Source organism: Rasamsonia byssochlamydoides, assembly GCF_041956645.1.
Source record: "Rasamsonia byssochlamydoides strain NRRL 3658 unplaced genomic scaffold VTN77scaffold_15, whole genome shotgun sequence".
In the NCBI taxonomy this organism is placed as follows: domain Eukaryota; kingdom Fungi; phylum Ascomycota; class Eurotiomycetes; order Eurotiales; family Trichocomaceae; genus Rasamsonia; species Rasamsonia byssochlamydoides.
In genome coordinates this window covers 100,671-114,149 of record NW_027192398.1, presented here as the reverse complement: position 1 = coordinate 114,149, position 13,479 = coordinate 100,671, and the positions used below count along the sequence as shown (strand labels likewise).

Sequence of the window (13,479 nt, the reverse complement as noted above, 5' to 3'; positions counted from 1 at the left end):
GAAGCCTACCTAAGTCATCATGGGGGCTTGATCTGTATTACCCCCCCCCCCCCCCCCCTTTTTCCCCCCCCCCCCCCCCCCATTTTGCTCAGCACACCCCTGCTAGAGTCTTTTGGGTAAAGCGCTGAAATCGTATTTCCACCAAAAACACAAGTGAAAACGATCATGAATTTTTTTATGTTCAAAACCATATAAAGACACCAATAATAATACTGATTTTTGAATTATTTTTACCCCCTATACCTAGAATCACCTAATCTTAGTAAGGCCCTGTGAAGCCCCCACGTGTAATGTACTCTCTAATCCGAGTATAGCGCATACCTAGAAGGTATTATATACCACCTTATTATACCACCTTATTTGAAAACATCTTTCTTGGGGGATAAAATATTAATTACAGTTATAGTTATATAGTTATCGCTTATGTGACTGTGTCAAAAAAACCCCTCTCTCTCTCTCTCTCTTTTTTTTTTTTCTGTGTTGTAGGAATCGGCATTATTGAAAAGAAGGCGACGGACGAGATGAGGACCTTCGTAAGCAAGCAACTTGTCGTCTCACTCTAGCTCCCCGGGTACTCATACTCATACTCATACTCAGCGCTCATTCGGTGTAAATGACTGACTGCCTGGAGGTATTATCATTGACGAGAGACACAAGATACGGAGGTTGTCAGATCAGGTCCCCACTGGTAGATACTTCGGATGGATGTATGGATGATATGGATGACGGAGCTGGGTACCTCTGTGGCAGCAGTACATACATACCTGGGCAGTAGTACTTAAATTCCTTGGGCTCTTTCCTCTCGTATACAAGGATTGAGCTATCTGTCTTCAATTCAATTCAGCAGATTCTTTCTTTCTTTCTTTCTTTCTTTCTTATTATTGGCAATGATCAATTGACTCGGGTAAAGACTGTTGTTTCGTCACTATCTGTACCTACTTTGATAGTCAGTCAGACACGATGACAGTTAGTCACACGCTTCCAACTGCAGCAAGAGAAGAACAAGCACAAGAACAAGAACAAGAAAGAGAATGTATCTACGACGTGATCATCATCGGCGCCGGCCCCTGCGGTCTCGCCGTCGCCGCTCGACTGCAGGAAGAGACGCCTTCGGCCATATTCACGGACGAGGAGCACCAGCGGTATCACTGGATCAGGAAGCACAGCGGCCGGATGGCCCTGGTGCGGGCGCACAACCGGAAGATGAGCGTGAAGGCGCATCGCTATGTCGGACTTGACGAGAGGGAAGGCTGTCATTGCAAGATGGGGCCAGCAGTCAACGGCGATGCCAACAGCGAAGTGTCGTCACGACTCTCCACCCTCGTCCTCGACAGCTCCGGCGACCGCTGGATGGAGCGCTGGAACCGGGCCTTCCGCTCGCTGGAGATCGACCACCTGCGCAGTCCGATGTTCTTCCATGTCGACCCTGGCGATCGCGACGGGTTGCTGGCGTACGCGCGGGAAACGGGTCGGGAGGGAGAGCTGTGCGAGATATCTGGGTGTGTGGGCCACGAGTTGAGTAAGCATAAGAGGAAGAAGATGCGGTTGAAGCGGTGAGTTTGTCGACATTCATTCAATGTATGTATGTAGCTGTCTAACTCGGTTGGTCAAACCAATTTAGTGTGCCCAGAGAAGTCGAGATCGACGAGCGCGATCGAAAGGACTATTTCTCGCCTTCGACGAAACTCTTCGCGGATTACTGCTCGTCCATCGCAGCACGATACGGGCTGGACCGTCCTGGCCAGATCGTGCAGTCCGACGTGCAAGACATCCAATATGGTGAGGCGCCCGGGTTGCCGCTGACCAAACTGTTTACTGTCATCACCTCCAAGGGCACCTTTCACAGTCGCGCAGTGGTCCTGGCCATCGGTCCCGGGCATGCAAAAATGCTCCCCTGGGAACTGTCCCCGGAGGAACAGATGGGCGCCTGCCACAATCTTGATATTGGAACCTTTCCCAGCCCCCACGTCCGGAAGAAGATCAAACAGGGTCTGGAGACGAATGTCATCGTTGTGGGTGGAGGACTCTCCTCGGCGCAGGTGGTCGACATGGCTGTTCGAAAGGGGGTGACCAAAGTCTGGCATCTTGTCAGAGGTGATCTGAAAGGTAGTATCCAGGAAGTAACTTGAAATGAAACCAAACTAAGTCGAAAAACACGGTTAACTCTTCACAGTTAAGCACTTTGATGTCAGTCTGAATTGGGTAGGCAAGTTTCGCAATTACGAAAAGGCCGTTTTCTGGTCGGCGGACGACGACTCAGGCAAGATTCCCTTCAGAAGACCCAGCATAATGTACTGACAACCGTCAGAACGACTCGAGATGCTCAAGACGGCCCGCAACGGGGGCAGCATCACTCCCCGATTCCAGAAAATCCTCAAGCAGCACGTCGCTCGCCAGCGCCTGTCCATCCACACGCGCACAGTCATCACAGACAAGCACTTCGACCCCGTCTCCAAGACCTGGCGACTGACGACCGACCCGCCCATCCCAGACCTGCCCCCGCGCATCGACTACATCTACTTTGCGACGGGCATGAAGTGCGACGTGCGCGAGCTGCCCCTGCTGCGGACGATGCATCGCGACTATCCCATCGAGGTCCTGCAGGGCCTGCCCTGTCTGACGGACGACCTTATGTGGAAGCCTGACGTACCGCTGTTCGTGACTGGGCGTCTGGCAGCGCTGCGGTTGGGTCCTGCTGGGCCCAATCTCGAGGGAGCTCGACTAGGGGCGGAACGAGTGGCGTGGGCACTGGAGGAGATGTTTGATGGGGTCAAGAGGGGTGATAATGAGCCAGGCGTAGAAGTGCCTCTGCAGAGGGCGTTTTGCGGGTTGGGGAATCGATACGCTGGGTTAGCAGGGTTTGACGCCGATTAGAAACAAATAGATACAGTACAGTATATATATATATATATATATATAAACGGAAAAAAATAAATGAAATCTTGTCGATATCGGATAGGCAACAGCTCGATAAGGATAAGGATAAGATACGTGTCTCCGGCCAATCAGCGAGCGGGTATTCCGCATTATGCCCCCGCATGCAGATGCGGAGCTGTGAGACTTGGATGACTATCTTATATTGATCACGACTCCCTGAGTTCTGTTTCCAGTCTTGTTCTGTTGTTTCTCTCTTCTTTCACTCTTTCTTCATGTTGGGACAGATCTGGATTTGACACCTAACCAACAAGAACGAGAGCCACAATACATGTTGAGTTTCTAGACATGACTTCCAGCAACGGCACTACTACAACAAGCAAGAATGGCATAGGCAAAAAGCTCAAGTTCCTCGTCATCGGCGCCGGCTCGCGTGGCAATGCGTATGCAGAAGCAGTCACGGACGCAACATCGGCCGTCATCCATGCCGTCGCAGAGCCACACACCTACAAGCGCCGTGCCTTCGGGCAGCGCTTCATCTGGGGTCCGCAGGGGACGCCATCCGAAGGACAGGAATTCACAGACTGGAAAGACTGGCTGCAGTGGGAGCAGGAGCGCCGGCGGAAGCAGCAGGAGCAGCCAGAGTCAGTCCCCGACGGCGTAGACGGCGTCTTCGTCTGCTCCCTCGACGAGACGCACGTCGAGATCATGACCGCCATCGCCCCGCTGCAGCTGCACGTCCTCTGCGAGAAGCCCCTGGCGACGTCGCTGGCAGACTGCCTGTCCATCTACCGCGCCTTCGTGCCCCCAGGCCAGGAAGCCTCGGGTCCAGCGAAGGTCTTCTCCATTGGCCACGTGCTGCGCTACAGCCCGCACAACATGCGCCTGCGCCAGCTGCTCCTCGTCGACCGTGTCATCGGTGACATCGTCTCGATCGAACACACCGAGCCCGTCGGCTGGTGGCACTTTGCCCACAGCTACGTGCGCGGCAACTGGCGGCGTGAGACCCCCGAGGGCGTCGGCTCCCTGCTGACCAAGTCCTGCCACGACATCGATTTCCTGCTCTGGCTGCTCTCGTCTTCTCCACCGGGAGCGCCTCGCGACACTCCGCCCCATGCCCCGCGCTCGATCTCGTCTACAGGAGTCTTGACCCAGTTCCGCCGCCAGCGGAAACCTCCCGCCGCGGGCGCCGCGACCAACTGCCTGTCCTGCCTGGCAGAGCGGAGCTGTAACTACAGCGCCGTCCGCATCTACCGCGACCTGCAGCTGGCCAAGGGGGACACCGCGTGGCCTGTCAGCATCGTCTGTCCGGACATTGAGGACACGCTGAAGACGACTGGCATGGCTGCTGCAGAGGAGCTGCTCCTGCGACGGCTGGGCGAGGACTACGACCGGGCGAAAATGTCAGACGCCGAGATCGCCTCTCGGCCCTGGTACGGGCGGTGCGTGTACGAGGCAGACAACAACGTGTGCGACGACCAAGTCGTGACCATCACGTGGGACGATGACTCCGACCCAAACACGAAATCCCTACCCTCGCGCATCGCCAAAACCGCAACGCTGCACATGACCGCCCCAACAGAGAAACAGTGCGAGCGACGCGGCCGCATCTACGGCACAGAAGGCGAGCTGGACTACGACAGCCACACCATCCGCATCTACACCTTCGCGACCCGCAGTTTTACCACCATCGACATCCCCAAGGCCCCGCCCAAGGAGGAGAAGTCGCACGGCGGCGGCGACTACGGCCTCACGCGCATGTTCGTCGCTGCTGTCGATGCCGTCGAGAACCAAGGGTGGGATGTCCGCGACGCGCAGGCGCATTTCGTGGGCTGCACGCTTGAGGAGGCTGTGCGGAGCCATGCCGTTGTCTTTGCGGCGGAAGAGGCCCGGCGCGAGGAGAAGGTTGTGCGGTGGAACGAGTGGTGGGACGAGAAAATGAAGGGTGTAGCAGCGACTGCTTTGGCGAGATAGGGAGAAGAAAGGACAAGATAGTCTTCTCTTGATGTTATGATTTGCTGATTTCTGCTTTGATATGAAGTTATGAGATACCGCTTACACAAGAATGGACCTGCGATGCTCATGATAGTGTTTTTATTGGATAATATTAATGCTGCTGGCTACTACTACTACTACTACTACTACTACGATTAACTACCTATGCATCAATAATAGGCTCTATCCATCCGTAGCATCATGCAGTCTCATCAACCACGTCAATCATGACTCCGTTCTCAACATGGAGTTATCACAACTAATATATAAGCTTAGTGTAACCTGTTTAGGTCTTCACATCCGGCTCCTCCCGACCAATGAATTCCTTCAGCTTCAGCAATGACATGGCAAGCGCAATGTTGTCCTTCAGGTAGTCCTGCGCGTTCTTGCCGTATTGCGTCTCATCATTCGTGTGCTTCTCAATGTACAGACGGATCGTGGCTCCGCTGCTGCCCGTGCCCGACAGACGCACGACGATGCGGCTGCCGTCGTCGAACCGCACGTACAGACCCTGGTTCTTGCTGACGCTGCCGTCGAGATCCGTGTACGCAAAGTTGCCAGCGTCAGTCACCTTGCGGCCCGACACGGTGGACCCAACAAACGAGTCCTTGTTCGCGACCAGATCCGAAAGGTGGGCAATCACCTTGCCAGCAGCATCGCTGTCGACCTTCTCGTAGTCGTACCGCGTGAAGAACGTACGGCCATACGTCTTCCAGAACTCGTTCTGGATCGACGCGATGCTGGGCGTCTCGTTGGGCCGCTCCTTGGCCACACCGGCGATGATGTTCAACCAAGCAACGATGGCCCACACGCCGTCCTTTTCGCGAATGTGGTTGCTGCCCGTGCCGAAGCTCTCCTCACCACAGATGGAGATCTTGTTGTTGTCAAACAGCGCACAGAAGAACTTCCAGCCGGTGGGCACCTCGTACGACTGGAGACCCTGGGCCTTGGCGACGAGGTCGACAGCACCCGAGGTAGGCATCGACCGGGCAAGGCCATAGACCCCGTTCTTCCGGAAGTAGGGAATGAGCTTGGCATGGTGCGCAATGATGGCCAGACTGTCACCAGGAGAGACAAAGGTGTTGGCGCCGTAGATCATGTTGCGGTCGCCGTCGCCGTCGCTGGCCGCGCCAAAGTGAATGCCATTCTTGTCAACCGCCTCGACGAGCTCGTGGGCATAGACCAAGTTGGGATCCGGGTGTCCACCACCAAAGTCGGGCTTCGGCTCGCAGTTTTGAGTGCTGCTCGGCGGCAGTCCCAATTCCTTCTGGAAAATCTGGATACCGTAGGGTCCAGTCACACCGTGCATGGCGTCAAAGAGAACCTTGAAGTCCTTGTGCGTGTTCAAGAACTCGCGGATGAGGTCAAAGTCGAAGATCTCCTTCAGGAAGTCCACGTAATCCGCCACCGAGTCGATGACCTCTACCTCCAAAGAGCCGTAGCTCCGGACACCGATCTGGGTGAGGTCGACATCGGGAAGCGTGGCAATCTTGTAAGAAGTCAACGACTTGGACGTCTCGTAAATCTTGTTCGTCACGGACTCAGGAGCCGGAGCACCATTGGACAGGTTGTATTTGATTCCGAAATCCTCGTTGGGTCCTGTACCCAACTCTCAGTCAGCTTGGGCGTCTCTGATTGGCATGATGGCATCAATCCTTACCGCCGGGGTTGTGGCTGGCAGTCAGAAGGATACCACCGGTCGCCTTTCTCTTGCGGATGATATGGCTGGCGGCCGGCGTGCTCAGAATGCCATTCTGTCCCACCAGGAGCTTCTTCACGCCGTATGCTGCGCTGATCTTGGCGATTTTCTGAACGACCTCGGGGTTGTGGTAGCGGCCATCACCGCCAATGACGAGGAACGCACCCTCGGCGCCCTCAGGGATGGACAGGAGGATACTGGTGATGAAGGATTCGGAGTAGTTGGGCTGCTGGAAGACGGTCACCTTCTTGCGGAGACCAGAGCTGAGCAATACACCGTTAGTTCAGAGTTCGTGCCAACGACATGGTCATTCATTCCATAGACCAATTACTTACGTGCCCGGCTTCTGGTCAGTAAAGGGAGTAATGTTCACGGTTTGGATCGACATGATGGTGATGGTTGGGAGGGCGGGGAGTAAACGAAGAGGAGAGCAGCCCGGAGGACTGGGAGATGATAGACGGAAATGAAGCAGCAAGAAAGGAAGCAGTTGTATATGGGCGAGAAATAAGAAACGGCCACTCTCTCACCGACAATTGAGCTCCAGAAGGTCGAGAAGGCCGTGGGCCGTGTCTTGAAGGAGCTAACAGGTGGAAGGCAAAGGAAGGAGGGGCAACTCGCGTCATACTATCGTGTCTCCGTCGAGCTCCAACAACCCCACCGGCCAACACCGCAGCGCCTCCCCGTGCGACAGGTGCGTCTTCTTTATTGGCGAAAAGTAAAACATTGTGGCTCATGCCAACCTGAGGCAAATACTCCGTGGACAGTCCTTAAAGTTGGACGGATTGAGAGTGGATTTCGAAAGGGGGAATTCGGGTGCGGATTTGTTTTCCTCAACCCCTTCCATAAAGGTCAAGTAAACAAACAAAAGGCTGTCTAGACAGACTGACTGACTGCGAGTATGTGGGACGGAGAACAGCACAAGCGCCGCCACAATAATCATTTTCCCACTCTCTACACTGGAAACCGTGATCATGAGGAATTTGGGCACTGGCTCAAATCCTGCCAAATCATCTGTAGGCCCCGCCTGATGCAGCTACTTCTTAACAAGATAGATATACCACGACTGGCTTGTATCCTGAAGTTGCAATCCAATTCAAGGAGTTGCCAGTCGATTGTCAACCGGGGGATTGCAGTCCTGATTCGACCTGGGTTGAGGTTAATAGGAGGCGTCTGCACGTCCAGACGATAGAACGACCTCATCGGGGTTCCCTTGTAATCTAGACCAGCATAGTTTATTTCCCACTGAATAACCGGTCGCGATAGTACCTCATTTCCTCGATGCTCTCGAGGATATCGTCCTTTGCCAAGTGTACCTCACGCTTGGGTGGCGCGTTTTGCAGTAGTTCGTCGCTTCCCCATCGTCGCACGGCCTCTTTGATCGTGCTCACGTCCAGGATGCGGTAGTGCAACCATTCCAGAACCTGCGCGTAGGGACCCTTGGACAGGAACGCCCTGTCTGCGTGGACGCTGTTTCCCGCCAGCAGCGCAGTGCGCGGTTCAGGCACAAACCGTTTAATGTAGGCAAGCAATTCTGCGGCTGCAGTGGACGGGGTGGTGGTGGATGCCAGGACGGCAGCAGTCAGGCCCGAGCGACCGTGGGTGTCGATGCACCATTGTGACATGGCGTCGAGAGTTGACTGAGGATGGTGGATGACGACTTCGAATCCATTGGGCTCCAGGAGCTGAAGTTGCGCGTCCGTGATGAAACAGCAGATCTGGAGGATCTGGTCAGTCTCGGGGTCGAGGCCTGTCATCTGTAGATCCACAGTCAGCCTGACAAGTCTGCGGACAGAGCAACAAGGATTGTTGGATTGGCAGGTTGAGTTGGCCTGTTGTACTGGACTTGGATTCGAACCTCACAATCAATCCACACCAACGGGGCTGTGGAACGCGTCAGTGCCATGTTGTTGGTCTCCACACAAAGGGAAAGCAATCTCCGTGGTTGAAGGCTCTAAATATCACATAATCAGCTCAATTGAACTGGGAAGGCCTGCAGCGACGGACGTGTTGGGGTTGGTGAAGCTGACAGTGTTGAGAGAGTACCAAGAATGACGCGACCTCGGGAACGCGTAGTGGCATGGAACCATCACGGCTGTCAGCCGTCGTAGTCGGCAGGACATCAGCAACTGTCGAACCCGCATTATCATTCTTGACAGTTCTCAGGTCATATCCAGTATCTGGGAGATATTCAAAGTGGTTAAGAAGGTATGGTAACAACCCGTGACCACTCCATAAACATATCTTCGGATCGACATCCATCCCACCAGCCTCCTTGAACAACAACCACAGATTCAAAAATCAATCAACAATCACTAGATTATCAATGACTTCATCTCGAGCCAAGGGACGAGTAGTCCGAAATTCCCTTCGCTTCTCTCCCCTCAGTTCACTTTCTCTTCCTCTCCCTTCTAGCTCAAATTGTTCGTTGTGTCAAGCTAATCAGGAACAGAGGACGTTGACCTGTCAAGAGCTGCTCTCGTAAGAGCTGTAGAGATCTTTCTCTACTTGCTTCGCACTTTTGCAATTAAAACACCAGTACCTTGCAGACATGGCCCTGTCATCCCCGGGCCTGTGGTTCAGGTGAAGAAAGAAGACTCAGCCCAAGCGATATAAGAGTCATTGTGTGATCGCATAAGATGAATATTCTAGGTACCCTTGAATCGACATTCGACCAGCACAGTAACAGCAGGATATACGTTTACATACAGCAAATCATAGCGCTTCACTGCTTCAAGTATCTACTTTCCGAGTACCTGTTTCCTAGGCTGACAGCTCGTCCAGATCACAAGTATCCAACAGGTCCTGCGTGAGCTTGCCCTTCCGACTGTATCCCTCCACATATTTGTCCCCCCACTCGCCCACCGTATTGTCATATGTGGTCTCTGGCTTGGTCCTGCAGAGATGACACATGACCTCCTTGAGCCCCTTCATCAACCCTAGCCTCGGCAACTCAGCCACGACTCTGTTGTACTCGTCCCACGTCAACAGCCCGTTCGGGACGCGGTCGGGACCCTGGAAGTCGGCCCAGATGCCGTACGCGCAGGCCTGCACTTCGGGCTCCTTGTGGAAGACGATGCTGCCGATGGTGTGCAGCGCAATCGCGTCCCAGACGAGCTGCAGACGATGCTTATCCCACTCCGCCGCCACGCCCTCCCGACGGAGGAATTCCCGGGCGGCATCGGCCCCGTCGACCTCGAAGCGGCGGTCCTTGGAGATGAGTTCTCCCGTGTGATCCCAACCGAGATCGTGTAGAATGGCCGCGATGGCGTGCGCCTCGACGTCGCGATCCCGAAGCGCGGGGATCTTGTCGGCGATGATGAAGCCGAACAAGAGGGAGCGCTGGACGTGGTTGTAGGCATAGTCTTGCAGGTGGGCGCGGGCAAATTCGAGGGACTTGGTGATTAGCGGGGTGTCGGGGATGGTTACTCCGGCGAAGACTCGAGTAGGAGGAGCAGGAGCCATTCTTGCTGCAAGTTCAACTTCAACCTGAGGATTCCCGATATCCTTTTCGTCTGCCGTCAGATCGTACGGAGAAATTCCGCACAGGCAAATCGTCAGGATGAATTATTCCTGATAAGATCTAAGTGTTCAGATTTTGACTGGAGATTTATATCGAGCCACGCAGACAATCCGGTGGATATTTTCCGCAGCGCTCGTCCTTGCTGTTGACAGGCACAGGGAGGTCCAGTCCGGTGGGATCTTAGCCCGCTGGGCTACTACTAGCCGTGCATGGTGACAAACTTGCATAGTAAGGACTAGGATCGCATGAGCCTTGCATGTTGAAATGTCGCCAGTGCTGAACTTGCCAGTTGTCACGGGATCGTCTAGGCCACTTAGTTGTAACGGGACACCTAGAATATGATCATAGGCTGACTTAAACTTGTTACTTACATGCGAATAATGCCTAGCAGAATGCACTAGAACTTGTGAAAAATCATCGCAAAACAGCGAATCTGGCGGGGGAACTTGCAATCCTCATCTTTCCGCTTTTTATCTCGTGCAGCACGGAGTAGACTGTAGTTAATAGTATTCGTCACCTAAGCGCCTTTCTTCTCGTTTAAATCCACTTTCCGACTTGACTGACTGACATGCATAATACTTTTCACTAGGGACAATTCTTCCGATTCCCCGGCCTTAGTGGCTACAGTACTCCATAAATTAACAGCTGTATATGTACAGCCTGCAATCGAGACGCTTAGCGCTAGTTTAGCTAACTATTAAGCCTTGCCAGAGATTCACAATTCTGCAGATTATGTACAGTACTCCGCACAGTAGTATGCACATACTGTAGTTGCATAATATGTTAGTTAGTTAGTTAAATGAACGGTGTTTCTCTTTCTTCCATGTCATGTCGATACATGCGTGCTAAAAAGTGTCAATTACCTAGGTACCTAGTTCAACATAATTCGGAAAGGAAAAAAAACACAAAAAAAAATAGCCTTGTCACGCTTAAAAGAACCTTACAAAAGAAAAGAAAGAGAACTCCACTCGAAGAACCAGAACCAAGAACCAAGGTTCAAGATTGAAAAAAAAGTGCGAGGAAGAAGGAAGGGATTTATCTAGGATCTCCCTAGAGATCTAGAATTGTACAGTATCTGCATGATGGTGGATCTAGATGAACCACATCAATCTCTCATCTCTCATCTCTTTTCATACAAAAATGTCTATTATCTAATCTGTCTAATCAAAGGTAAATGTAACCTTAGCCTTGTCCCTCCAACGTAGGTATGTACGGAGTACCTAGATCTTACATTCCATTCCATTCTATTCCCGCATGCGGAGGAATGTTAGTAGTAAACTTTAGTAACTTGGTACTGGCACCAGGTTTGGTTCCCAGGAATAGGAATTCATTTATTCATTCATCCTCACATATTTCCTACCTAGGTAGTTAATTAAGGCACTTTAAGTACCTAGTTACCGTGTACTGGATGGACTGGAGTAGCTATTACCAAGGTAGGTACCAGGTAAGGTTAGTACTGTACCGGTTAAGATCTCCATCGGATCTGGATCTGGATCTAGATCTGATCTTAGATCTCGATCTTAGATCTGGACGATCTGCTTCCGCATTAGGTAGGTATATACAGTACCGTCCGCATACAGGCAGGTAAGTACCTACGAGATCTTCCTGTTAAGCTTCTTTTAATCTTAATTGAACTTGCCTAGTTAAAGATCTGGTAGTGGAGTGTGTGTGGTTACGTGGTGACTACAGTAAACTATCTTGGGTAAAAGTCCTGAATAGAGATTATTTGTATCTGTACATACATCTACTGTACAAGCGGATTACCTCCAGTAGATAAGACATGATCACTTCTTGTCCGTGTTCTCCCGCGCATCCATCTTCTCCCGAGCAGCCTTTATAAAGTCGCGGAACTGCTCGTCCGAGATCTTGGGCGGCGGAATCCTCAACCCCCGCTGGACAGCCTGGCGCTGGTGGATCGTCTCAAACCACTTGTTCACCGCCGGCCATTGCGACAGATCAATGTCCAGCATGTTCGGCGCGGACCGCGCCCAGCCGAAGCACGCAATATCCGCGATCGTGTACTTGGGTCCCGCCAGGAAGGGGCTCTGCTGCAGCCGCGATTCGAGCACCGAGTACAGCCGCTTCGTCTCGTCCATGTACCGCTGGATGCCGTAGTCGGACCGTACGTTGGCGAAGACGCGGAAGTGGTTCGCCTGGCCTGTGGACCGTCCGAACAGGTTGGTTTGATCTTCAACTGAGTGGGAGAAGGCTGCGCACCTTGCATCGGTCCAAGACCACCCATCTGCCACATGAGCCAGCACAATTGCTCGACGTATTCTGGCGTCCCTGGAGGGTAGCTGAACTTCCGTTCCGTGTCATACTTGTCCGCCAGGTACAGCAGGATGGCACCGCTCTCGAAGACGCGCTGGTCGCCGTCTGTAATGGCGGGGATTCGGCCGTTGGGATTGATCTTCAGGAACCAGCTGTTTTACATCAGAACGACACGCCTCCATCAGATATGGGTTTCTTACTCCTCCTTCTGCTTGTTTGTAGACAGATCGATCGCCACCGTCTTATATGGCAGGCCAAGCTCTTCCAGAAAGATAGAGGCCTTCACGCCATTCGGCGTGGCCGCGCTGTAGAGGGTGATATCGGGTGATGCCATGGTCGATACGGAAAACGGTCGTATCGAGAGACTCTGAGGAGTGAGGGTACTCGTGACCTGTGCGAGTCGGGATGCTGCCGTTGAAGTATTGACGAGACTGGAACGGAAGAAGCGGGGGAGCATCGGTGTGGAGAAGAGGTGCTATTTAGCAGCCATTTTATATAAACCGATGTTTAACAAGCAAGCGTGGGGGTATGTATAAACATGCTCTACGAGCTGCTGTCGGATTTGTCAGCAGATCTGACAAAGCCTGTATTCCGTCGGAGACGATATCCGACCCCGCGGGCGATGCGGCTGAGGTCATCACCGTCAGTATCGGATTGATCACTAATCCGACAGACAGGATGGATTTTTCATCATTTCAAGTGACGAGATGACAAGATCAATAGGTGGACACCTTCGATATTCTGCAGGATAATGTAGATCACTGTAGACTATAGTTTGCCGAAGCTAGTCTGGATCTACGAAACCTGCCCGCTGCTGCTGTAGGCCGAATTCCGTGCCATCATATGGCATACCTAGGCAGCTTATCTCTGATCTGGCTGCACTGCACCCTTGAGCCCTCTTGCCTAAACTCTAACAACAACTCTACCGTCGAAAAGGTTCCCTCCCTCGACAGAACTGGGGCCCCTGGCTAAATGGGCAGCTCGCCCGCTGGGGGTCCCCTGTTCGAAACGCGTGATGATCGCGGAGTAAAACCCCTTGTCCGCCTCTTTAAAAGGTGTTGACTGATGGGGGTTTTCGTAGCACCTTGCAGGTTTACGCGAGAGGGAGACCCTAGGTGTG

The 13,479-nt window shown here is 52.9% G+C and overlaps 8 protein-coding genes across 8 annotated transcripts; 3 read left to right on the top strand and 5 right to left on the bottom strand.

Annotated features, from left to right (window-relative positions):
• Positions 1–960: 960 nt before the first annotated feature.
• Positions 961–1,557, top strand: VTN77DRAFT_1885 (uncharacterized protein; the record flags this gene model as incomplete). The annotated part of the gene is made up of 1 exon (XM_069417665.1): positions 961–1,557. The coding sequence occupies one exon, from the start codon at positions 961–963 to the stop codon at positions 1,555–1,557; it is 597 nt and encodes a 198-aa protein (XP_069279671.1).
• Positions 1,558–1,607: 50 nt separating this feature from the next.
• On the bottom strand, positions 1,608–2,084 carry VTN77DRAFT_1884 (uncharacterized protein; the record flags this gene model as incomplete). The annotated part of the gene is made up of 1 exon (XM_069417664.1): positions 1,608–2,084. One exon carries the CDS (start codon positions 2,082–2,084, stop codon positions 1,608–1,610), a length of 477 nt encoding a protein of 158 aa, XP_069279670.1.
• A 235-nt stretch (positions 2,085–2,319) lies between these two features.
• VTN77DRAFT_1883 (uncharacterized protein) lies at positions 2,320–2,874 on the top strand (the record flags this gene model as incomplete). Its single annotated transcript, XM_069417663.1, has 1 exon — positions 2,320–2,874. One exon carries the CDS (start codon positions 2,320–2,322, stop codon positions 2,872–2,874), a length of 555 nt encoding a protein of 184 aa, XP_069279669.1.
• Positions 2,875–3,222: 348 nt separating this feature from the next.
• Positions 3,223–4,848, top strand: VTN77DRAFT_1882 (uncharacterized protein; the record flags this gene model as incomplete). The annotated part of the gene is made up of 1 exon (XM_069417662.1): positions 3,223–4,848. The coding sequence occupies one exon, from the start codon at positions 3,223–3,225 to the stop codon at positions 4,846–4,848; it is 1,626 nt and encodes a 541-aa protein (XP_069279668.1).
• A 307-nt stretch (positions 4,849–5,155) lies between these two features.
• VTN77DRAFT_1881 (uncharacterized protein) lies at positions 5,156–6,956 on the bottom strand (the record flags this gene model as incomplete). The annotated part of the gene is made up of 3 exons (XM_069417661.1): positions 5,156–6,468; positions 6,530–6,831; positions 6,904–6,956. 3 exons carry the CDS (start codon positions 6,954–6,956, stop codon positions 5,156–5,158), a joined length of 1,668 nt encoding a protein of 555 aa, XP_069279667.1.
• Positions 6,957–7,800: 844 nt separating this feature from the next.
• Positions 7,801–8,471, bottom strand: VTN77DRAFT_1880 (uncharacterized protein; the record flags this gene model as incomplete). Its single annotated transcript, XM_069417660.1, has 2 exons — positions 7,801–8,322; positions 8,424–8,471. The coding sequence occupies 2 exons, from the start codon at positions 8,469–8,471 to the stop codon at positions 7,801–7,803; spliced, it is 570 nt and encodes a 189-aa protein (XP_069279666.1).
• An 857-nt stretch (positions 8,472–9,328) lies between these two features.
• VTN77DRAFT_1879 (uncharacterized protein) lies at positions 9,329–10,030 on the bottom strand (the record flags this gene model as incomplete). The annotated part of the gene is made up of 1 exon (XM_069417658.1): positions 9,329–10,030. One exon carries the CDS (start codon positions 10,028–10,030, stop codon positions 9,329–9,331), a length of 702 nt encoding a protein of 233 aa, XP_069279665.1.
• Positions 10,031–11,872: 1,842 nt separating this feature from the next.
• VTN77DRAFT_1878 (uncharacterized protein) lies at positions 11,873–12,816 on the bottom strand (the record flags this gene model as incomplete). The annotated part of the gene is made up of 3 exons (XM_069417657.1): positions 11,873–12,246; positions 12,306–12,511; positions 12,560–12,816. The coding sequence occupies 3 exons, from the start codon at positions 12,814–12,816 to the stop codon at positions 11,873–11,875; spliced, it is 837 nt and encodes a 278-aa protein (XP_069279664.1).
• Positions 12,817–13,479: the final 663 nt, after the last annotated feature.